The sequence below is a fragment of the Arabidopsis lyrata genome (assembly GCF_000004255.2).
Source record: "Arabidopsis lyrata subsp. lyrata unplaced genomic scaffold ARALYscaffold_2, whole genome shotgun sequence".
Taxonomy (NCBI): Eukaryota; Viridiplantae; Streptophyta; class Magnoliopsida; order Brassicales; family Brassicaceae; genus Arabidopsis; species Arabidopsis lyrata.
Window position 1 is genome coordinate 2,418,268 of NW_003302554.1, and position 22,793 is coordinate 2,441,060.

General features: G+C 38.1%; 6 protein-coding genes across 6 annotated transcripts; 4 read left to right on the forward strand and 2 right to left on the reverse strand.

Moving 5' to 3' along the window:
- Window positions 1-1,829: 1,829 nt before the first annotated feature.
- LOC9322600 (MLO-like protein 6) lies at window positions 1,830-11,427 on the forward strand. Its single transcript, XM_002886488.2, has 15 exons — window positions 1,830-2,153; window positions 2,400-2,457; window positions 2,561-2,823; window positions 2,902-3,018; window positions 3,112-3,172; window positions 3,252-3,415; window positions 3,526-3,620; window positions 3,705-3,754; window positions 3,855-3,895; window positions 3,987-4,160; window positions 4,251-4,286; window positions 4,382-4,449; window positions 4,530-4,590; window positions 4,755-4,766; window positions 10,663-11,427. Exons 1-15 carry the CDS (start codon window positions 2,031-2,033, stop codon window positions 11,260-11,262), a joined length of 1,923 nt encoding a protein of 640 aa, XP_002886534.2. The 5' UTR covers window positions 1,830-2,030; the 3' UTR covers window positions 11,263-11,427.
- LOC110230731 (G-type lectin S-receptor-like serine/threonine-protein kinase At1g61550) lies at window positions 5,353-10,656 on the forward strand. Its single transcript, XM_021034380.1, has 8 exons — window positions 5,353-7,607; window positions 7,714-7,824; window positions 8,205-8,374; window positions 8,455-8,665; window positions 8,762-8,999; window positions 9,088-9,238; window positions 9,356-10,268; window positions 10,411-10,656. Exons 1-7 carry the CDS (start codon window positions 6,203-6,205, stop codon window positions 9,647-9,649), a joined length of 2,580 nt encoding a protein of 859 aa, XP_020890039.1. The 5' UTR covers window positions 5,353-6,202; the 3' UTR covers window positions 9,650-10,268; window positions 10,411-10,656.
- A 103-nt stretch (window positions 11,428-11,530) lies between the features above and the next one.
- On the forward strand, window positions 11,531-15,115 carry LOC9322601 (G-type lectin S-receptor-like serine/threonine-protein kinase At1g61550). Its single transcript, XM_021034398.1, is given in 9 exon segments — window positions 11,531-12,037; window positions 12,167-12,671; window positions 12,673-13,273; window positions 13,380-13,490; window positions 13,627-13,790; window positions 13,873-14,083; window positions 14,158-14,395; window positions 14,483-14,633; window positions 14,717-15,115. Coding segments are annotated over 9 exon segments (2,283 nt in total). The 5' UTR covers window positions 11,531-12,029; the 3' UTR covers window positions 15,011-15,115.
- A 105-nt stretch (window positions 15,116-15,220) lies between these two features.
- On the forward strand, window positions 15,221-18,898 carry LOC110230732 (G-type lectin S-receptor-like serine/threonine-protein kinase At1g61500). The gene is made up of 8 exons (XM_021034389.1): window positions 15,221-15,252; window positions 15,374-16,894; window positions 17,000-17,110; window positions 17,348-17,499; window positions 17,567-17,777; window positions 17,874-18,111; window positions 18,202-18,352; window positions 18,448-18,898. The coding sequence occupies exons 2-8, from the start codon at window positions 15,655-15,657 to the stop codon at window positions 18,742-18,744; spliced, it is 2,400 nt and encodes a 799-aa protein (XP_020890048.1). The 5' UTR covers window positions 15,221-15,252; window positions 15,374-15,654; the 3' UTR covers window positions 18,745-18,898.
- A 256-nt stretch (window positions 18,899-19,154) lies between these two features.
- Window positions 19,155-20,854, reverse strand: LOC110230863 (F-box/kelch-repeat protein At4g39590-like). Its single transcript, XM_021035061.1, has 2 exons — window positions 20,845-20,854; window positions 19,155-20,605 (listed from the first exon to the last, which is right to left on the reverse strand). Exons 1-2 carry the CDS (start codon window positions 20,852-20,854, stop codon window positions 19,350-19,352), a joined length of 1,266 nt encoding a protein of 421 aa, XP_020890720.1. The 3' UTR covers window positions 19,155-19,349.
- LOC9322603 (putative F-box/kelch-repeat protein At1g61540) lies at window positions 20,515-22,387 on the reverse strand. The gene is given in 2 exon segments (XM_021034417.1): window positions 20,515-21,448; window positions 21,451-22,387. Coding segments are annotated over 2 exon segments (1,332 nt in total). The 3' UTR covers window positions 20,515-21,053.
- Between the last annotated feature and the right edge of the window lie 406 nt (window positions 22,388-22,793).

Sequence of the window (22,793 nt, forward strand, 5' to 3'; positions counted from 1 at the left end):
GAAGTAGGTATATAACTCCCTCATATAATTACTCTAAATAAACTAATTGCCCAAATGATGCAATTATGTTGTATTAAATTAAAAGTTAATTAAACCTTCACTGGATGCATAGCCAAAATAGTCATATAATAATATGTAATCAACACTCGATGTAGCTATCAATCTCTTTAACGCACCCAACCGATATTCAACAATGTTGTTTTTATTTTTCATATGGTTATTTAATCACCTCGACTTTTTTGGCATCGATCACATCTACAAATAATTGTTAGTTAGCACGACCGTTATTATTACTTTATGAAGAATTGCTAATCTGAAAATATCCTTTCGATATATCAGTTGGAAATATATATTTAAATATTTGTTCTGAAGAGCTTGCGGCTGAGTCAAATATAATAATTTGAAAACTAAAGAGGGTGATGATTGACAAAATCACAAGATGACTTTAGAGGCTGAAACCTTTTTTTTGAAAAAAAACCAAGTTCTTAAGAACACATAGAACTATGTGTGGAATGAAAACATATTTCTACCAAATATTTTCTTTTTACCAAATTATTTTTTTGTTACCCAATTTTTTTTTTTTTTAAACACACGGCTCTAAACGAGTTTTGTATGATACAGATTTATTATTATAGGTTGTATCGATCTCTTGGACTTTAAATATCATTGACGATCTTGACAAACAAAAGCTGGCAGCTCAATGAATTTGTATTTATAATAGTGAGAAAAATATGAGGGAATTGGGATCCAATATTGGATATAGCTAGGATTCGCTTTAGTACTGTATCTCGATCTGAAACTCTCATTTTATGATGTTGCTTATGATCTGGATTGTTTCAAACGACCATTTCTGAGTTTTCGTGTATACATGTAAACCAAAGTTTAAGAAAATACTATATTTCTTAAATATTAAACATTCACATATTTTCAAAAAATATCTTTGTAAATTACACATCAGAATGGAAGGAGTCTGTTTGCGTTTAGAACAAAAATTAAATAAATTATTTAAGACTGCTAGAGCTTCAAATATCGATTTTTAGATAATTCGACTCTCTTATATCGCTATTTTGTAATTAGTTTATACAGAAATATTAGCATACATATATTGTTAGTGTGAGGTTTTGAAAACTGCCTTTGGTCACGGAGGGCAATTTTGAGTTTATGTTGCACTCTGCAATTTTCGTTTTTCGGTGGTAATTTCATTTCGTCTCTCCGTTCTTTTCGTTGTTACTTATTATATTCTATTTTTTTTTATCTGTATTGTAGTTTTTCAGTCTTTTTCGCTTCCCATATTTCTTTTTAACGTCTATAATAAATGAAAATAGTATTTAGCGGTAGAAGCAGGTGAGGTTGTTCGTTTGGTCACCGCAGGTATCTGCGGCATAACGCTGTGTTCTGCGGCTAAAAATTTTGGACGCTAATTAAAGTCAGCGTCAAACGATTAAAAACTGTGGTTATCGCTGCCGAGCTGCCTAAGGCGACAAAACGAACAATAACTTACGATAATGTTTGCTGCCGCCTGCGGCGACGAAACGAACAGACTAACTATAAAACTTAGTCTTTTATCTTAAGAAAAAAATATTAACATATAATATTATTTTAGAAAAAAGGAAAAATGTATTACCATATAAAAGATTCCTGTAGGAGGAAAAGTTTACACAGAAATATTAAATTGTAAATAATTAAATAAATAAATACGTCGATAAAATAAATAAAAACTCACCAAAGTCCATATTCCATAACACAGCATGTTTTCAGAAAAAATAGTTCATATATTGGTTTCAAAGTCTTTGACTTTGAAAGTTTGAACATTTCAAGGTTCGCCTACTCGCCGGTCTTCTTCTTTCAGCTTCGTCTCTCTGTTTATATAAGAACAGAGATACGTATTCGATGATTGCAAAAAACCAAAAAAAAAAAAGAAAGAAAATTATTTATCTCTTCTTTAGAATTCTGTGGAAAGTACTCTATTTAATAAGAGAGAAAACTACAAAAGGAAAGCTCTTTGCTTGGAATTGTTCTGTGGAGCTCTAATGGCGGATCAAGTTAAAGAAAAGACATTAGAGGAAACTTCTACATGGGCCGTTGCGGTGGTTTGCTTCGTCTTGCTTTTGATTTCGATTGTTATTGAGAAACTTATTCATAAACTTGGATCCGTAAGTCTCTTTCTTAACTTCTTCTCCTCCTTCAAGATTCTCTGTTTCTTGCTCTGTTTCTGTATCTGTTTAGTTCTTCCCAAAAATTAAACTGGATTGATCTCACAAACTTACATCAGTTTATGTTTTGAAACTACCAAAACCCAAAAGGGTTTTACAGTTTTTTTCTTTGTATTTGTGTCGGTTTCGTAATATCCTCTGTTTCTAATACTAAACAAAACTCTGTTTGTGTGTTTCTTCTTACAGTGGTTTAAGAGTAAGAACAAAAAAGCTCTATATGAAGCACTTGAAAAAGTGAAAGCAGGTAAATTTATTATTAATTTAAAATCTATTATAAAAAGAAACAAATTTCTTAAAGATTATTTTAATCATCTTTAGTTTTTGGTTAATTAAATGTTAATTTGCAGAGCTTATGCTGATGGGATTCATATCACTACTGCTCACAATTGGACAAGGATATATCTCAAATATTTGCATACCTAAGAACATCGCAGCATCGATGCACCCTTGTAGTGCATCCGAAGAGGCGAGAAAGTACGGTAAGAAAGATGCTGCAAAGAAAGACGGAGAAGATGGAGAAAACTCGCGTCGAAAGCTTCTACAGTTAGTTGATTCTCTTATTCCTCGAAGGAGTTTGGCTACCAAAGGTTATGACAAGTGTGCAGAGAAGGTAAATTCTCTAACTATATATAGAAATCTTTCTTTGTAAGAGCCACTAGTGTGACCCTTTTCTAATGTTTATTTCCAGGGAAAAGTCGCTTTTGTATCGGCTTATGGTATGCATCAGCTGCATATATTCATCTTTGTTCTTGCGGTTTGTCATGTGATCTACTGCATTGTTACTTATGCTTTGGGCAAGACCAAGGTAAGTTCTTTTATATACATCCGCTTTGTGATCACACCGGTTGAGATTTTGCTTCGTTTCGCTGAAGATTGGAATTTTTCTATCTTATGGAAGATGAGAAGGTGGAAGAGGTGGGAAGAGGAGACGAAGACAATCGAATATCAGTATTCACACGGTATATATTACAAACTTTGAATTGATACATTTAAAACTTGAGTGTGAAGTGTTAACGAGGAATGTTGCGAATAATGTAGATCCCGAGAGGTTTAGGTTTGCGAGGGATACATCTTTCGGGCGTAGACATCTAAACTTCTGGAGCAAATCGACTATTACGCTGTGGATTGTATGTTTCTTCAGACAGTTCTTTAGATCTGTAACCAAAGTTGATTACTTAACACTGAGACATGGTTTCATCATGGTATAAGTCAAATCTTTCGATCTTTAAATTTTTGTTGTATTAAAACTTATCTCTCAAGGCAAAGATCTTACAGCATTGCACGAATGCTTCTTCGCTTTCTTCTATTTCAGGCCCATTTGGCTCCCGGGAGCGACGCAAGATTCGATTTCCGAAAGTATATTCAGAGATCATTAGAGGAAGACTTCAAAACCATTGTCGAGATCAAGTATGGAACTAATTACGATTACAAACTCCATCAGCTCACTAATTACTACTTAATCTGATGTTTCAAATGTGCTTATACCTTCAGTCCTGTGATCTGGTTCATCGCCGTGTTATTCCTACTGACAAACACACACGGTACATACACTCATTTCAAAACGTCGCTACATCGATATCTTTGTAAAAACCTTCAACAATCCAAAACTAATAAAAAATTTTCTGCTTTTCTAATGAACAGGATTGAATTCTTACCTCTGGTTACCGTTCATTCCATTCGTCGTAAGCAACAAACAAACCCTTTAAAAGAAACCTATTTGTTTTGTTTCGGTTTCGACTCTGTAACAAGAACGAATGTATAAACAAACTGCAGGTGATTCTTATTGTTGGGACAAAACTTCAAGTGATAATAACAAAACTGGGACTACGAATCCAAGAGAAAGGTGACGTAGTGAAAGGCACACCGCTAGTTCAGCCCGGTGATCATTTCTTCTGGTTCGGTCGTCCACGTTTCATTCTCTTCCTCATTCACTTAGTCCTCTTCACGGTATACATTCATCTTTACTTTCTGCTCTCTCTCCTTACAACAACCGCGAAAAACACCTGAAATTTAACCATACCTTTTCGCCATCTGTAGAACGCGTTTCAACTCGCTTTCTTTGCTTGGAGTACGGTAAGCAAGCAATTCTGCATTCTCCACAGACTTAAAACGTAATAATACCAATTCAATCATCATTTCATCAAAACCATTTGCTTTTATCTCTTCAGTATGAATTCGGTCTAAAGAACTGTTTCCATGAAAGCAGAGTAGATGTGATCATCAGAATCTCAATCGGGTAAGTAAAAACCAATCATAGAAACTGAGAAATCATCCCTTCAAAACTAACAAAGTCTCAACATTTTCTTGATCTTGCAGACTTATAGTCCAGATTCTTTGCAGCTACGTTACTCTTCCTTTATATGCTCTTGTTACTCAAGTAAGACCCCACACACAAAAACACATAAAGATTGAAACTTTCCAATTTCAAAATCTGATTTTTTTGAATCTTAGATGACACACACACACACAAAACACATAAAGATTGAAACTTTTTAATTTCAAAATCTGACATTTTTGAGTTTTGATTTAATTTTGGTGAAGATGGGTTCAAAGATGAAGCCAACAGTATTCAACGAGAGAGTAGCAACAGCATTAAAGAGTTGGCATCACACAGCTAAGAAACAGATTAAACATGGAAGAACTTCAGAATCAACAACACCTTTCTCTAGCCGACCAACAACACCAACACATGGTTCTTCTCCGATTCATCTTCTCCGCAATGCCCCTCACAAACGAAGCAGAAGCGTCGACGAAAGCTTCGCGAATTCGATGTCTCCAAGAAACTCTGATTTCGATTCATGGGATCCTGAATCTCAACACGAAGCAGCTGAGACTTCGAATTCAAATCATTGTTCTAGGGTTAGAGAAGAAGAGTCGGAGAAAAAGTTTGTTTCTTCATCATCTGTGGAACTTCCTCCAGGACCTGGACAAATACGAACACAGCATGAGATTAGTACTATAAGCTTAAGAGATTTTTCGTTTAAACGATGATTTTATATTTCCTTAATTGATGATTTGTTAATACGAAAACAGTTGTTGTACATTTTCAACATTATACATAAATATTACTTTTTGTGGTAATAAAAATTTCAGCTTTATACATATTCTTTTCATTTTACATATTTGTTGATCACTTCTCTATGAGACTCTGAAACCTAATTTCTCATTCTCAATGTAGAGCCTGCATATTGTTTATAATTTGAGCCTTGAGGTATCTGTTAAAAAGTCTATGCAGATTCATGGGTAGTTGGGGAAGAGTGGGTCCTTCTTGATAGATTTGTTTGCCATGGCTGAGTTTGAGAGTCTGTGAAAGATGTGATATCAGAAGTAGAAAGCATGCAAGGTGTTTGATAAAATGCCTGAGTGAGAATTGGTTTCCTGAAACACAGTGGTTTCTGGGTATAAAGATAGATTGGATTGGCGAGGATGGTATTAGACATGGTTTGTAGAATCTGAAGCCTGGTGTTATCACCATTGTTGCTTTGAGTGACAAGGTGATTAGGGATCTCTTGTCAATGCCTTCAAGGATTTGCTAGACAGCTCTTTAATGGTATGCTATTCATGGGGTTCGATGATTGACGGGGTATGTGCAGAAGGAGAATTCTAAAGATGCAATTTTGTAACTTTATGGTTTGCATCCTTTGTGCTTACGTCAACGACCAGGACCTGGTGGCCAGGACCCTTGTATCTTGGACACAATGATATTTAAAATTAGATACATTTTCATTGGTTATGGGATCAACAAATGAAAATAGTCTGTTCGTTACATATTTTGATGCATATTTTCATTGGTTATGGGATCAACAAGTTGAGGACCTGAAAATGACACAAATGTTTCAATATGAGGTCAACCGTTGCATGGTTGATTGGGTAAAAGGTTGGAATTCTTTGGAGCCAACTGGTAAACAGAAGCATTTCGTTTACTTAATTCTGTATTATAAAACAAGGTCTAAGTTGACCGTGAATTAAGTGATGCAGTATCTTGGAAGATGGGTGAGCCTGTGGTCAACATTGTTCAGAGGTGCTTGAGAATCTTTCTCATAAGTTCTGGAGCTTGTTTTCTTGGCTCACTTTCTCGTGTTTACATGTTCCTTTCTTATACTAATCTGAAAGAGATTGTTTTTGGAGACACAAGAACAAACATGGGAAAGATGAGGTTTTTCTTTGCGTGTTTGCTCTTGTTTACCATGCTCTTAAGTTTTACCTACGCAGCTATAACAACAGAAAGTCCTTTGTCAATAGGACAAACTCTCAGCTCTTCTAATAATGTTTATGAATTGGGGTTCTTCAGTCCTAATAACTCCCAGAGTTTGTATGTTGGAATCTGGTTCAAGGGTATCATTCCTCGGGTGGTTGTGTGGGTGGCCAATAGAGAAAATCCTGTTACAGACTCTACGGCAAATCTAGCTATCGGCAGCAATGGAAGTCTTCTCTTATCTAATGGCAAACATGGCGTTATCTGGTCCATTGGAGAAACTTTTGCATCTAACGGGTCTCGTGCAGAGCTTTCAGACAGCGGAGATCTTTTCCTCATAGACAATGCTTCAAGGAGAACTCTATGGCAAAGCTTTGAGCATCTTGGTGATACTATGCTACCTTACTCCTCATTGATGTATAACCTAGCCACTGGTGAGAAGCGGGTGTTGACTTCTTGGAAAAGTTACACTGATCCATCACCTGGTGAATTTGTGGGTCAGATTACACCGCAAGTGCCATCACAGGGGTTTATTATGAGAGGCTCGAAGCCTTATTGGAGAAGCGGTCCATGGGCTAAAACAAGGTTCACTGGCCTACCACTAACGGATGAATCATACAGAAATCCATTTAGCCTTCAGCAGGATGCAAACGGGTCAGGATACTTTTCTCATTTACAAAGAAACTACAATCGTCCATTTGTAGTATTAACATCAGAGGGATCACTGAAGCTTACTCAGCATAATGGCACGGACTGGGTATTGAGCTTTGAGGTTCCAGCTAACTCCTGCGATTTTTACGGTATATGTGGACCTTTTGGGTTGTGTGTAATGTCCATTCCTCCAAAGTGTAAATGTTTTAAAGGTTTTGTACCTCAATACAGTGAGGAATGGAAAAGAGGAAACTGGACTGGTGGCTGTATGAGGCGTACTGAACTCCATTGTCAAGGAAACTCTACTAGCAAAGATGTAAACGTCTTATATCCTGTTGCCAACATAAAGCCTCCAGACTTTTACGAATTTGTGTACTCAGGGAGTGCAGAAGAATGCTACCAAAGTTGCCTCCACAATTGTTCGTGCTTGGCTGTATCTTATATTCATGGAATAGGCTGCTTAATGTGGAGCCAGGAACTAATGGATGTAGTGCAATTCTCTGCGGGAGGAGAGCTTCTTTTCATTCGTCTTGCACGTTCTGAAATGGGTATGCCTTGAAAAAATAACATCCAAGAGCTTTGTCATTTACAACTTTGTCTTCATATTCACTGATCAGCGTGGCTTGTTTGTTTCTTTTTTCTTATATATCTCAGGTGGAAACTCGCGCAAGAAGACCATTACTGCTAGTATTGTCAGCCTTTCTCTTTTTGTGATACTGGGTTCTTCTGCGTTTGGTTTCTGGAGATACAGATTGAAACATAATGGTAACTCATTGATGACCTTACTATTTCTACATCAATCTTTTGTTGTTATCTTTTCATTTTCTTGGTAACCGAATGACTAATTAGAAAGACCCCCAAAGCGCTTCGAATTATTGATATGCAACATAAAAGCAAAAGAGTTTTTCCACGACATCTTTATATATGCATCAATTCTTGTAGTCTTATCTTGAGTTGTGGTATCGTTATCATTTGGTGGAATTCCACTAAATAGACTAATGCAAACATGTCCTAGAGACCATGATCTATTCTTTCTGTACCTTGGTTTCCGGCTTGCTTGAGAAAATTATGCTCATTTTGAGATTTGGCTTGATGGTTAAATAACTAGATGTTAAGCACTAACACATGAATTCTTGAAACTCTAGTTTCAGCTAATATATCAAAGGTTGTTTCACAAGGTGCATTGAGGAATGATCTGAAACCAGAAGATATCCCAGGTTTATATTTCTTTGAGATGAAGACCATTGAAGTTGCCACCAATAATTTCAGTCTCTTAAACAAACTCGGACAAGGTGGATTTGGTTCAGTTTACAAGGTCAGGAAATTTTATTCTCTTTGCTCTTTTCATCTCGAGAATGTTACATCAATTTCTTTACCTTGTGCAATCTATCTCAGGGAAAGCTGCAAGATGGGAAAGATATTGCTGTAAAACGTCTTTCTAGCAGCTCCAGACAGGGCAAAGAGGAGTTCATGAATGAAATAGTACTCATCTCAAAACTCCAACACAGAAACTTGGTTCGGATTTTGGGATGTTGCATTGAAGGAGACGAACGGCTATTGATTTATGAATTCATGGTGAACAAGAGCCTTGATACTTTTATCTTTGGTGGGTTCCTTCTTGCCTATTTCCCTTTTTATTAGCAGCTTTAATACTACATGGAACTGTCTTATCTGAAAGTTTCTACACTGTTTTTTTGTGTAGATTCAAGAAAAAGGCTTGAGATTGATTGGCCTAAGAGATTCAATATCATTCAAGGTATTGCGCGTGGACTTCTCTATCTCCACCGTGACTCACGCCTCAGGGTTATTCACCGAGATCTGAAGGTTAGCAATATTCTTCTCGATGAAAAAATGAACCCGAAAATATCAGACTTTGGATTGGCTCGGATGTATCAAGGAACCCAATATCTGGACAAAACTCGCAGGGTTGTAGGAACTCTGTAAGAACCATTCTTCGAAAACATGCTTATCTAGGATTTATAGTTATAGTGATATATTAACTTGGGAAACTATCTAATATATGTGCAGAGGATATATGTCTCCTGAGTATGCATGGACTGGAGTTTTCTCTGAGAAGTCTGACACCTATAGCTTCGGAGTTCTTTTGTTAGAAATTATCAGTGGAGAGAAGATCTCAAGGTTTAGCGATGATGAAGAGTGCAAAAGCCTTCTTGCATATGTAAGTAAGACTTTAGATATAGAAACTTGTACTTGATCTCCATCAAGTGCAGAGATTTCACTGCCCGTTTTACAATGTTTCTTGGTCTTATATTTTCTTGTTCTGGATCCAAAACAGGCGTGGGAATCTTGGTGCGGAAATGGAGGAGTTGATTTTTTGGATAAAAATGTGGCTGATTCATGTAACCCATCTGAAGTTGGAAGGTGTGTTCAAATTGGTCTGCTTTGTGTTCAACACCAACCTGTAGAGAGACCCAACACACTTGAGTTGTTGTCTATGCTCACCACAACATCAGATCTTCCACCACCAAAAGAACCCACATTTGCAGTCCATACTAGCGATGACGGATCCCGTGCTAATGATTTGATTACCGTCAATGAGGTGACACAATCTGTGGTGCTAGGGCGTTAAGAACAACGCTTTACCTTAATTAAAATGATCAAAATCGTTCAATGTGTTGTAACTTGTACATACATTCATTTTCAATTAAATCTTTTGTTTCTGTTAATGCCTAAAGGGACTGTATATTGTTGAGTTCTGGTTTTGAGGCTTTACTTTATGTCTGTCTTCTATTGGGTCTTGGCATTTATGCTCTCGCTGGTGGCACTGACACAGCCAAACGTTTCTGTTTAAATTGGCGATTTTGAGTAGAAGCACGCGATGTAAGTGTTCAGTGAAATGCATGCACAAGACTTAAGGTTTCAAAGGCTGGAAAATCCAAGAATCCCAGCTCTTTCCAAGTCCAAGTAGATTTATAATTCTCTTGAGAAGCTGAATCATAATCTTTTTACTTTGTCTTGAATTGCTCTTTGATTTTGCTTTAGGATGTTAGCTAACACTTCTCCTCTTTGTACACCCTTTTCCCTGTGAATTTTCTGAGCTACAGTTTCATTTTTTTCATTTGTAGCATATTGAGGATTTAACACAAGAAAAGTTTTCGCTGCAAAGGGATCTTGATGCTTCACATGCACTGGCAGAATCCTTAGCATCAGAAAATTCTTCGATGACAGACACTTATAACCAGCAGCAGGTACATGCAAGCTTATGGCATCCTAGTTGGATACTGTCCAACTCTTATTTTTGTACTAGAAAACAATCTTGACCATTTATAGTAGTTGAGACATCATCCCTTCAAAACTAACAAAGTCACAACCTTTTTGTTGATCTTGCAGACTTATAGTCCAGATTCTTTGCGGCTACGTTACTCTTCCTCTATATGCTCTTGTTACTCACACACAAAAACACATAAAAGATTGAAACTTTCAATTTCAAAATCTGATTTTTTTGAATCTTGTTGAACTTTTAGTCAAGTTTGGTTCAAAGATGACACACACACACTGACACACACACACAAACACATAAGATTGAAACTTTTCAATTTCAAAATCAAACATTTTTAAATCTTGATTCAATTTTTGGCGAAGATGAAACCAACAGTGTTCAACGAGAGAGTAGCAACAGCGTTAAAGAGTTGGCATCACACAGCTAAGAAACAGATCAAACATGGAAGAACTTCAGAATCAACAACACCTTTCTCTATCCGACCAACAACACCAACACATGGTTCTTCTCCGATTCATCTTCTCCGAAATGCCCCTCACAAACGAAGCAGAAGCGTCGACGAAAGCTTTGCGAATTCGATGTCACCAAGAAACTCTGATTTCGATTCATGGGATCCTGAATCTCAACACGAAACTGCCGAGACTTCGAATCATCGTTCTAGGTTTGGAGAAGAAAAATCGGAGAAAAAGTTTGTTTCTTCATCATCAGTGGAACTTCCTCCAGGATCTGGACAAATACGAACACAACATGAGTTAAATATTTTCAGATTTATTAATGATGCTGCTTTGGTTCACTTCTCTATAAGAGACTTGAGCCCTGAAGCATTATTTTCTCAATGTAAAACTATGGAGATTTTGGATTCTAAGACTATGGAGATTCATGGGAAGTTGTTGAAGTGTGGGTTCTTGTCTTTGGGTTTGTTCGCCATGTCTGGGTTTGAGAGTTTGCGGAAGATGTGTTAGCTGCCAGATGGAGAAAGCATGCAAGGTGTTTGATAAAATGCCTGAGTTAGACTTGGTTTCCTGAAATACACTTGTTTCTGGGTATAATGATAGTTTGGATTGGCGAGTATGGTTTGTAGAATCTGAAGACTGGTTTTATCACCATTGTTTTTTTAGTATTGACAAGGTGATTAGGGTTCTCTTGTGAATGCCTTTGCAATTTGCTAGACAGCTCTTTGGTGGAATGTTATTCATGGGGTTCGATGATTGACGGAATTCGTAACTGTATGCCGGACAAAGGGTTGAAAGCCAGATAATTGGTGCTTTGCATCCCTGTGCTTACGCAGGTGACCAAGACCTGGTGGCCTAGCCAGGACCGTTGTAGTGTGGAATACCAGATGGCAGATACGTTGTATTGGGGTAAAAAAAGGTCAGTGGTACAATTCTCGTGTTTGAAAATGAATGGTAGTGGTGATGACTATTTTTCATTGGTTGTGGCCTCAATGAGTTGAGAAGGACCTGAAAGTAATAGGTCAACCGTTGCATGGTTGATTGAGTAAACATAAGCATTTCACTTTTCTAGAATCTGTATTATAAAACTAGGTTTTAAGTTGATCGTGAATAAAGTAATACATAATCTTGGAAAATGGGTGTTGTGTAGTCAACATTGGTTAGAGGTGGTTTCATTTTCTATTCAGCACTTGACTTTGTTTTATTTGCTTACTTTTCTCTTGTATTCATGTTCTCTTCCTACAATAATCTGAGGAGATTGTTCTTGGACATTGGGGATGACGAGGTTTGCTTGCTTTCTCTTGTTTACCTTGCTCTTAAGTTTTAGCTATGCAGCTATAACGCCAACAAGTCCTTTGTCAACTGGACAAACTCTCAGCTCCCCTAATGGAGTTTTTGAACTGGGGTTTTTCAGTCCTAATAACTCTCAGAACTTGTATGTTGGAATCTGGTTCAAGGGTATCCTTCCCCGGACAGTTGTGTGGGTGGCCAATAGAGAAAATCCTGTTACAGACTCCACGGCGAATCTAGCTATCAGTAGCAATGGAAGTCTTCTCTTATTTGATGGCAAACATGGCATTGTCTGGTCCATTGGAGAAATTTTTGCATCTAACGGGTCTCGTGCAGAGCTTTCAGACAGCGGAAATCTTTTAATCATAGAAAAAGTTTCGGGAATAACTCTATGGCAAAGCTTTGAGCATCTTGGTAATACTATGCTACCTTACTCCTCCCTGATGTATAACCCTGCCACTGGTGAGAAGCGGGTATTGTCTTCCTGGAAAAGTTACACCGATCCATCGCCTGGTGAGTTTGTAGATCATATTACAACGCAAGTGCCACCACAAGGGTTTATTATGAGAGGCTCGAAGCCTTATTGGAGAAGCGGTCCATGGGCTAAAACAAGGTTTACTGGCGTACCACTAACGGATGAATCATACACACATCCATCCATTTAGCGTTCAGCAGGATGCAAACGGGTCAGTATACTTCTCTCATTTACAAAGAAACTTCAAACGTTCATTTTTAGTATTAACATCAGAGGGGTCACTGAAGGTTACTCATCATAATGGCACAGACTGGGTATTGAACATTGATGTTCCAGCTAACACATGTGATTTTTACGGTGCATGTGGACCTTTTGGATTGTGTGTAATGTCCATTCCTCCAAAGTGTAAATGCTTTAAAGGTTTTGTACCACAATTCAGTGAGGAATGGAAAAGAGAGAATTGGACTGGTGGTTGTGTGAGGCGTACTGAACTACATTGTCAAGGAAACTCTACTGGGAAACATGTAAACGTCTTCCATCCTGTTGCCAACATAAAACCTCCAGACTTTTACGAATTTGTGTCCTCTGGGAGTGCAGAAGAATGCTACCAAAGTTGCCTCCACAATTGTTCGTGCTTGGCTGTATCTTATATTCATGGAATAGGCTGCTTAATGTGGAGCCAGGAACTAATGGATGTAGTGCAATTCTCTGCGGGAGGAGAGCTTCTTTTCATTCGTCTTGCACGTTCTGAAATGGGTATGCCTTGAAAAAATAACATCCAAGAGCTTTGTCATTTACAACTTTGTCTTCATATTCACTGATCAGCGTGGCTTGTTTGTTTCTTTTTTCTTATATATCTCAGGTGGAAACAAGCGCAAGAAGACCATTACTGCTAGTATTGTTAGCATTTCTGTTTTTGTGACATTGGCTTCTGCTGCGTTTGGTTTCTGGAGATACAGATTGAAACATAATGGTAACACATTGATGACTTTACTATCTCTATATCAAACATACTGTTATAATAGTATGCTCACTTTGAGCTTTTGCTTGATGGTTAAATACCTAAATGTTAAGCATTAACACATGAATTCTTGAAACTCTAATTTCAGCAATTGCATCAAAGGTTTCTTTACAAGGTGTATGGAGGAATGATTTGAAATCAGAAGATGTCTCAGGTTTATATTTCTTTGAGATGAAGACCATTGAAATTGCCACCAATAATTTCAGTCTCGTAAACAAACTCGGACAAGGTGGATTTGGTCCAGTTTACAAGGTCAGATAATTTTTTATTCTCTTTATTCATTTTATCTCAAGAAATTTATAGCAATCTCTTTACCTTGTGCAATCTGTCTCAGGGAAAGCTACAAGATGGGAAAGAAATTGCTGTAAAACGTCTTTCTAGCAGCTCCGGACAGGGCAAAGAGGAGTTCATGAATGAAATAGTACTCATCTCCAAGTTACAACACATAAACTTGGTTCGGATTTTAGGATGTTGCATTGAAGGAGAAGAGCGGCTATTGATTTATGAGTTCATGGTGAACAAAAGCCTTGATACTTTTATCTTTGGTGTGTTATTTTTCCTTTTCTATTAGCAGCTTTTCTCTATAGAACTGTTTTTTGATAGTGTTTACAATCTATAGATTCAAGAAAAAGGCTTGAGATTGATTGGCCTAAGAGATTCAGTATTATTCAAGGGATTGCGCGTGGACTTCTTTACCTTCACCGTGACTCACGTCTCAGAGTAATTCACCGAGATGTGAAGGTTAGCAATATTCTTCTTGACGAAAAAATGAACCCGAAAATATCAGATTTTGGATTGGCTCGGATGTATGAAGGAACCAAATATCAGGACAACACTCGCAGGATTGTAGGAACTCTGTAAGAACCATTTTTCGAAAACATGCTTAAGTAGGATTCATAGTTATATTGATATATTAACTCGGGAACTATTTAATATATGTGCAGAGGATATATGTCTCCTGAGTATGCATGGACTGGAGTTTTCTCTGAGAAGTCCGACACCTACAGCTTTGGAGTTGTTTTGTTAGAAGTTATCAGCGGAGAGAAGATCTCAAGATTCAGTTATGATAAAGAGTGCAAAAGCCTTCTTGCATATGTGAGTAAAACTTTAGGTTTAGAATCTCGGACTTATGCAGAGATTTCACTACCTTATATTTTCTTGTTCTGAATCCACAACAGGCGTGGGAATCATGGTGCGAAAATGGAGGAGTTGATTTTTTGGATAAAGATGTTGCTGATTCATGTCACCCATCTGAAGTTGGAAGGTGTGTTCAAATTGGTCTGCTTTGTGTTCAACACCAACCTGTAGAGAGACCCAACACACTTGAGTTGTTGTCTATGCTCACCACAACATCAGATCTTCCAACACCAAAAGAACCCACATTTGCAGTGCATACTAGCAATGACGGATCCCGCACTAGTGATTTGATTACCGTCAATGAGGTGACACAATCTGTGGTGCTTGGGCGTTAAGAACGATGACACGTTATCTCATCTCAACTAAACTGATAAAATTTTCAATGTTGTAACTTCAACTTCATATTAATTCATTTCAAATAAAGTGTTTTAGTTAGTATCCTTTTTACTTTTCTTTTAATGCCTAAAGGACTATATATTGTTGAATCTACGCCTTTAGGCCTTACTTAATGTCATCTTCTTTGCGTCTTGACATTGACACACACCACTGCTTTAAAACTGGGGTCAGACTGTGAAAGGTAAGTGGTACTATTCTCATATTTTAAATGAATCAGAGTGGTGATGCATATTTTGTTTTCATTGGTTATGGGCTCAACGAGTTGAGAAGGACCTGAAAATAACACAATGCTTCAATAATAGGTCAACCGTTGCATGGTTGATTGCGTAAAAGGCTGGAATTCTTTGGAGCCAACTTGAAACATAAGTATTTCATTTTACTTAAATCTGTATTATAAAACAAGGTTTAAGTTGATCATGAATAATGTAATGCAGAATCATGGAAAATGGGTGCTCTGTGGTCAACATTGGTTAGAAGCGCTTGAGAATAAATTTCAATTAAGTACTTGATTTTGTTTTCTTAGCTTACTTTCTCTTGCTACAATAATCTGAAGGAGATTGTTCTTGGAGACCGAAGAGAGCACATGGGGATGACGAGGTTTGCTTGTTTTCTCTTGTTTACCTTGCTCTTAAGTTTTAGCTATGCAGCTATAACGCCAATGAATCCTTTGTCATTAGGACAAACTCTCAGCTCCTCTAATGAGGTTTATGAATTGGGGTTCTTCAGTCCTAATAAGTCCCATAATCAGTATGTTGGAATCTGGTTCAAGGATACCATTCCTCGGGTCGTTGTGTGGGTGGCCAATAGAGAGAAGCCCGTTACAGACTCCACGGCAAATCTAGCTATAAGCAGAAATGGAAGTCTTCTGTTATTTAATGGGAAGCATGGCATTGTGTGGTCCAGTGGAGTAGCTTTTGCTTCTAGCGGGTGTCGTGCAGAGATTTTAGACAGCGGAAATCTAGTTGTCATAGATATTGTTTCGGGAAGAACTCTATGGCAAAGCTTTGAGCATCTTGGTGATACTATGCTACATTCCTCATCCCTGATGTATAACCTTGCCACCAATGAGAAGCGGGTGTTGACTTCTTGGAAAAGTTACACTGATCCATCAGCTGGCGACTTTGTGGGTGAGATTACATCGCAGGTGCCATCACAGGGGTTTATTAGGAGAGGCTCGACGCCTTACTGGAGAAGCGGTCCATGGGCTAAAACAAGGTTCACTGGCCTACCTGTAATGGATGGATCATTCACAGATCCATTCAGCCTACACCAGGATGTAAACGGGTCAGGATACTTGTCTTATTTTCAAAGAAACTACAGACTTACACGATTAATTTTAACATCAGAGGGATCAATTAAGATTTTTCGGCATAATGGAAAGGACTGGGAACCTTACTTTGAAGTTCCGGCGAATTCATGCGATATTTACGGTGTATGTGGACTATTCGGGCTGTGTGTTGCGTCAGTACCTCCAAAGTGTAAATGCTTCAAAGGGTTTGTTCCTAAATCCATTGAGGAGTGGAAAAGAGGAAACTGGACTAGTGGTTGCGTGAGGCGTACTGAATCACATTGTCAAGGAAACTCTACTAGCAAAGACGTCTTCTATCCTGTTGCCAACATAAAGCCTCCAGACTTTTACGAATTTACAGATTCTGTGGATACTGAAGAATGTTACCAAAGTTGCCTCCACAATTGTTCCTGCTTGGCCTTTTCTTATATTCATGGAATAGGGTGCTTAGTGTGGAACCAGGATTTAATGGACACAGTGCAATTTCCTGCCGGAGGAGAACTTCTTTCCATTCGTCTTGCACATTCTGAACTAGGTGTGGCAAAAAAGCTCGTCAATTACAGCCTTTCTTCCACTCCAATGATAGTGTTCTCTTTAGTAGTAGCATGGCTTATTGTTTATTTTTGTTTATAAATCTCAGATGGAAATAACCGCAAAAAGACCATTGCTGCTAGTATTGTGAGCCTTTCTCTTTTTGTTATATTGAGTTCTGCTGCGTTTGGTTTCTGGAGATACAGAGTGAAACATAATGGTAAAACTCTGTTGACTTTACGATATCTGCGTTTGGTTTCTGCTACATATGTTACGAATTATAGATAACTAGTTCATTCACTACATCAAACCTACTACACTAAGTAGAGACACACATATATTGTTCTTTTAATCACCATATATTCTTGTTGGTACCTTGGTTTCGGTTTGCTTTAAAAAATCGTGATATGCTCACTTGGCTAAGTTACTATATGTTAAGCATTAACACAGATTTCAGCTCATATATCAAAGGATGCATGGAGGAATGATCTGAAACCACAAGATGTATCAGGCTTAGATTTCTATGAGATGAATACCATTCAAACTGCCACCAATAATTTCGGTCTATCAAACAAACTCGGACAAGGTGGATTTGGTTCAGTTTACAAGGTCAGCAAATTTTATCCTTTATTTTCTCCAATCATGTTCTCGAGACAACATTTGCTACTTATTTCAGGGAAAGCTGCAAGATGGGAGAGAAATTGCAGTAAAACGGCTTTCTAGCAGCTCCAGACAGGGCAAAGAGGAGTTCATGAATGAATTAGTACTCATCTCAAAACTCCAACACAGAAACTTAGTCCGGATTTTGGGATGTTGCATTGAAGGAGAAGAGAAGCTATTAATTTATGAGTTCATGGTGAACAAAAGCCTTGATAACTTTATCTTTGGTCAGTTCCTTCCTGCCTCTTTCGTTTTCGAATAGTATCTTTTCTCTCTATTGGGAATTACTGATCTGAAAGTGTTTACACTATATTATTGTGCAGATTCAAGAAAGAAGCTTGAGATTGATTGGCCACAGAGATTTTACATCATTCAAGGTATTGCGCGTGGAATTCTATATCTCCACCGGGACTCCCGCCTCAGAGTTATTCACCGAGATCTGAAGGTCAGCAATGTTCTGTTAGACGAGAAAATGGACCCTAAAATATCAGATTTTGGGTTGGCTCGGATATATCAAGGAACCCAATATCAAGAAAACACTTGCAGGGTTGTTGGAACGCTGTAAGAATTTGTCTTCATATACATGCTTAACAAGGTTTCATAATTATAATGATACATTGAATCTGGAGGGAAACTACTTGATATGTGCAGAGGATATATGGCTCCTGAGTATGCTTGGACTGGGATGTTCTCTGAGAAGTCCGACATCTACAGCTTCGGAGTTTTGCTGTTAGAAATCATAAGCGGAGAGAAGATTTCAAGATTCAGCTATGGCGAAGAAGGAAAAACCCTTCTTGCCTATGTAAGTAAAAACGTTTCTAAAATTCTTTACCAAGTGCAGAGATTTTACTACTAAGTTTTTTAACGTTTCCTGCTCTTATTTTGAAACCACAATAGGCGTGGGAGTCTTGGTGTGAAAATGGAGGAGTTGATCTTTTGGACCAAGTTCTTGCTGATTCTTGTCACCCGGCTGAAGTTGGAAGATGTGTTCAGATTGGTCTGCTCTGTGTTCAGCACCAACCTGCTGATAGACCCAACACACTTGAGTTGCTGTCTATGCTCACCACAACATTAGATCTTCCGTCACCAAAACAACCCACATTTGTAGTACACAGAAGAGATGACGAGTCACCGTCTAAGGATTTGATTACTACTATTAATGGGATGACACAATCAGGTATCTTAGGGCGTTAAGAACAACCGCTAATCCAAATTAAAGTGATCAAATTATGTTGGTAGCTTCATCATCTAATACATTCTTCATTTACATTTTCAAACAGAGTTGTTAAAAAATTAAAGTGCTTCTGTTAATGCCCAAAGGACTGACTACTAATGTCGTCTTCTCTTGCGTCTTGGCATTTATGTCCCCGCTGGTGATAACGATACTGAGACCAATTATACCCGTTTATATTACTCGTATCATTTCAAATTAGCTAATACCATTTGAAAATGAAACAGAGATCCTCAAATAAGCTTTACCGTAACAGTGAAACCCCACTTGTTTCTGCAACTTTGATCATCGCATCAATGAGAAAACCCAACCTAATGTACAATAGACAGACAAACACTAACAGTTTATCTTGTTTTAGCTTTTCTCATGAATGTAAAGAGAACCGTATCTTATAATTTATGCAACAGAAAAAGGTGTTTTCAAAGACATTTTGTGAGAGCATATGCATGGAAGTGAAACAATGCCAATTGCGTTCTCTAAAAACATAAACCAAAACATTCATCATAGTCACATACTAATAGAAACAAAATGACACTACCCGCATTAACTATATAAGCCATATCTTCCATCAAAGAGTAGCAGAGAGACCAGCCGCATACACCAAGTGACAAGATTTATGGACTGGAAGCACAGCATCAAACCACTCAACTTTCCCCCAAATCTCATCTCCATCACCTCTTCTTTCAAGCGAAATCTCCGCACACCAAATCACATTCTCCTGAAGTCTAGTGGAATAATACACAAACTCATCCCACAAAACCATCATCTTCCCACCAACATCCACCATTAAACAATGACAAAAATCAGGCAATCCTTCAACACCATTCAGTTTCTTCCATAACCTTGCCTTAGAATCATACCATTTAAACACCCCATCATCCCAAAAGAACAAAACTTCATCTACCACACTGTCACTAAAGGATACTGCACAAGCCATATCACTATCTAATCCTATTGTGTTACATCTACCTTCCTTAGGATCATAAACCACAAACTCATCATCCCCAAACAGATAAAACTTCCCATCAAGTCCTAAGCTTTTGATCTCACCTCCATGGCGTTTATCGATACCAGGATTCATAACAGACCCCCAAGTTTGAGTCTTTGGATCAAAAACTTCGACCCAATTAGAGAAATTGACATCTTCACAACCTCCTGCTACATATATCTTCCCATCAAGTGAGCTCGCTGTCAAAGAATAACTCCGGTCCACTCGCATACTTGGAGCTTGACGCCACTTATTCGACTTACAATCAAGAACAGAGACTCTACAAGAAGAGACTCTATCACCACCAAGTTTGTATATTTCCGAACCAACAGCTACGAGACACGAAGATTCTGTAGGAGGCAAATGTGGAGATGGGATTGGGACTAAAAGATTGCCACGGTTTGGTGTTCGACAAAGAGTGAACCAATATGTGTTTGGGTCTAAAGGGAAACGTAAGCAGAGATAGAGACAACTCTCTGTACGATTTATGAGTGAACGTGTCTCGTAAAGCTCCGGTGAAGCAATGACGGATTTGAATGTTTTGGAGACGAGGGAGAGAGTTGGGTAATGTAATTTGGAAACTCGTGCTAAGCAATTTAATAGGAGATCGTAAGGAAGTGATAAAAGCATCGAGGTAGGTTCTGTCTCCGGAGACGGAGACGGTTTCTTCTTACGCAAGGCGTTCGTGGAGGCGGAAAATCTTGTTCTGGACGACAATGTTGTGTGGGGAATTTGCTGCAAAAGACTTAAATGGGCGCCGGGTTGGGTCGGTTCGGGTCGATCGGGTCGGGTCGGTCGGGTCGGGTGCTCAAAACCAAAGCTTGGGCTTTTATCCACTGCTATAGATTATAGAAGATCCGTGATGGGCTTTCTTTATTTGTGAAAAAATTTAATTGGATTTTCGAACTTTTTACTTGTATTTATAGTTATGGTGTGATTGATTCAAACGAGTTAAAATGCATAATTTTGGTAATGAAATAGAGGATCTTCAAATTGTTTTAGTGACAATTTCTTTGTTGGTTCGCTACACGACAATGTCCAATGGACTATACTATAGACTAAGTGACTCACTAACACTTAACCATGTTGTCTTGTTTTAGTTATGCTGGAGAATCATGTCACAAGAACCGTACCCTTTAATTTATGCAACACAACAAAAGTGTTATCAAAGGACATTTAGTCAAAAAATAAGTTAGCTCGTCTAAGTAAACGCATATGTTTAGAAGTTTTAAAAAATGCAAAATTGCATTTCACTAAAATACCATGAAAAATCCTTCATCATAGTCATATACTAAAAGAAAAGAAACACACAAAAAGAAAAAGCAAATATTCAAAACAAAATGAAAATATCCGCATAAGCCGTTCGAGCCTAATATCATGAGAGTAGCCCATTACATCAAACAACAGCGGAAATAGCATCTGCATAGAGCAAGGAACAAGATCAAACCACTCAACCTTCCCCCAAATCTCATCTCCATCGCGTCTTTCAAGGCTAATCTCAGCACACCAAATCCTATTAATTTCCTTATCGGTCAGACACACTTCCCACAAAACAGCTATCTTTCCACCAAGATCTACCATTTTAACATACTCACGGTCGCGTAAATCAGGCAACCCTTCAACACCGTTCAGTTCCTTCCATAAACTTACCTTAAAGTCATACCATTTGAACACCCCTTATCCCAAATCAACAAGACGTTGTCTACCACGCAAGAACTAGAGTTTATGGGAGACCTAGAGTCTATTGCACGATACAGATTATACTTATCCATGCGGCCTATATCGTACCATCTATCTTCCTCAAAATTGTAAACCACAAACTCACTTCCAAACATGTATAATTTTCCATCAAGACCTAAGCTTTTGACTACACTTGTATATCCAATATCATTTTGATACTCGATGCTTGGGTTCTTCAAAGTGCCCCAAGTTTGAGTCTTTGGATCAAACACTTCCATCCAGTACAAGGAACAGATGTCGTCTTTACAGCCTCCTGCTACATATATCTTCCCATCAACTTCGCATACTGTGGAGGAAGAGCTCCGGGCCACTCGCATACCTGGAGCATGACGCCACCTGTGACTCCGACAATCCAGGACTGAGACAGAAGAAGAATAGCGCGTCTTCCAGAATTTGTATCTATAAGATTTAGCGCCGCCGATTTTGTAGATATTAGAACCAACGGCTATGACACTCGACGACTGTGCAGGAAGCAAACAATTGGGAGATGGAACTTGGACCAGAAGATAGCCACTTGACTTGTCAGCTACGTTTCCATTAGGTTTCCGGTACAGAGTGACCCAATAAGTGTTAGTGTCGGAAGGGAAGTGTAAGCAAAGATAGAGACACTTCTCCGTACGGCTTAAGCGTGATCGGGTCTCGTAAAGCTCCGATGAATAAACAATGGATCGGAAAGTTTTGGAAACGAGGGAGAGAGTTGGATAGTACAATCTAGAGACGCGTGCAAAGCAGTTGAACAACAAGTCATAAGGAAGTGACATGATCGATGATGGTTCTTCTGTCACCGGAGACGGAGACGGAGATGGCATCTTCTTCTTTCTTTTACGGACTCGTGTCTCTCCCTTCACGGGGGCTGAAGATCTGGCTTTGGACGACATTAGGGCAAAACTTACTGAAATAAAATATCACAGGAGAAGAATAAAAGGAATTTTAGGATTTCCCATGATTCCAGAGTTATCGGACACGTGAGCTTTACGTATTCAGAAAAATCAACCATTATTTAGGCCTATAGGCCCAAACTTAGCACGTAAATAATGGGCCCAATGGAAATTTTTTTGAATGGCTCAATATCTATGTATATATATACATTTTTGCAACACTTTATGAAATAAATCTTCAAGTTGTAATTTATTTACAAAGAATATCATTGATATTAATTATTATCAATTAATTAAGATTCTTAATTACTAGCTTTTCTTTATCTAATACTCCCTCCGTTTTCGAATAGTTGTCGTTTTAACTATATGCACACAAATTAAGAAATTATTAATGTTCTTAGTTTTT

Excerpts from the sequence above, each read along its gene's own strand:
- LOC9322600 (XM_002886488.2), top strand. The coding sequence starts at position 2,031 with ATGGCGGATCAAGTTAAAGAAAAGACATTAGAGGAAACTTCTACATGG. Across the intron at positions 3,755-3,854 it reads CCTACTGACAAACACACACG|GATTGAATTCTTACCTCTGG; the intron begins GTACATACACTC and ends TCTAATGAACAG. Across the intron at positions 3,896-3,986 it reads TACCGTTCATTCCATTCGTC|GTGATTCTTATTGTTGGGAC; the intron begins GTAAGCAACAAA and ends AACAAACTGCAG.
- LOC110230731 (XM_021034380.1), top strand. The coding sequence starts at position 6,203 with ATGGGTGAGCCTGTGGTCAACATTGTTCAGAGGTGCTTGAGAATCTTT. Across the intron at positions 9,000-9,087 it reads CGCAGGGTTGTAGGAACTCT|AGGATATATGTCTCCTGAGT; the intron begins GTAAGAACCATT and ends ATATATGTGCAG. Across the intron at positions 9,239-9,355 it reads GCAAAAGCCTTCTTGCATAT|GCGTGGGAATCTTGGTGCGG; the intron begins GTAAGTAAGACT and ends GATCCAAAACAG.
- LOC110230732 (XM_021034389.1), top strand. The coding sequence starts at position 15,655 with ATGGGGATGACGAGGTTTGCTTGTTTTCTCTTGTTTACCTTGCTCTTA. Across the intron at positions 17,778-17,873 it reads CCTTGATAACTTTATCTTTG|ATTCAAGAAAGAAGCTTGAG; the intron begins GTCAGTTCCTTC and ends ATTATTGTGCAG. Across the intron at positions 18,112-18,201 it reads TGCAGGGTTGTTGGAACGCT|AGGATATATGGCTCCTGAGT; the intron begins GTAAGAATTTGT and ends TGATATGTGCAG.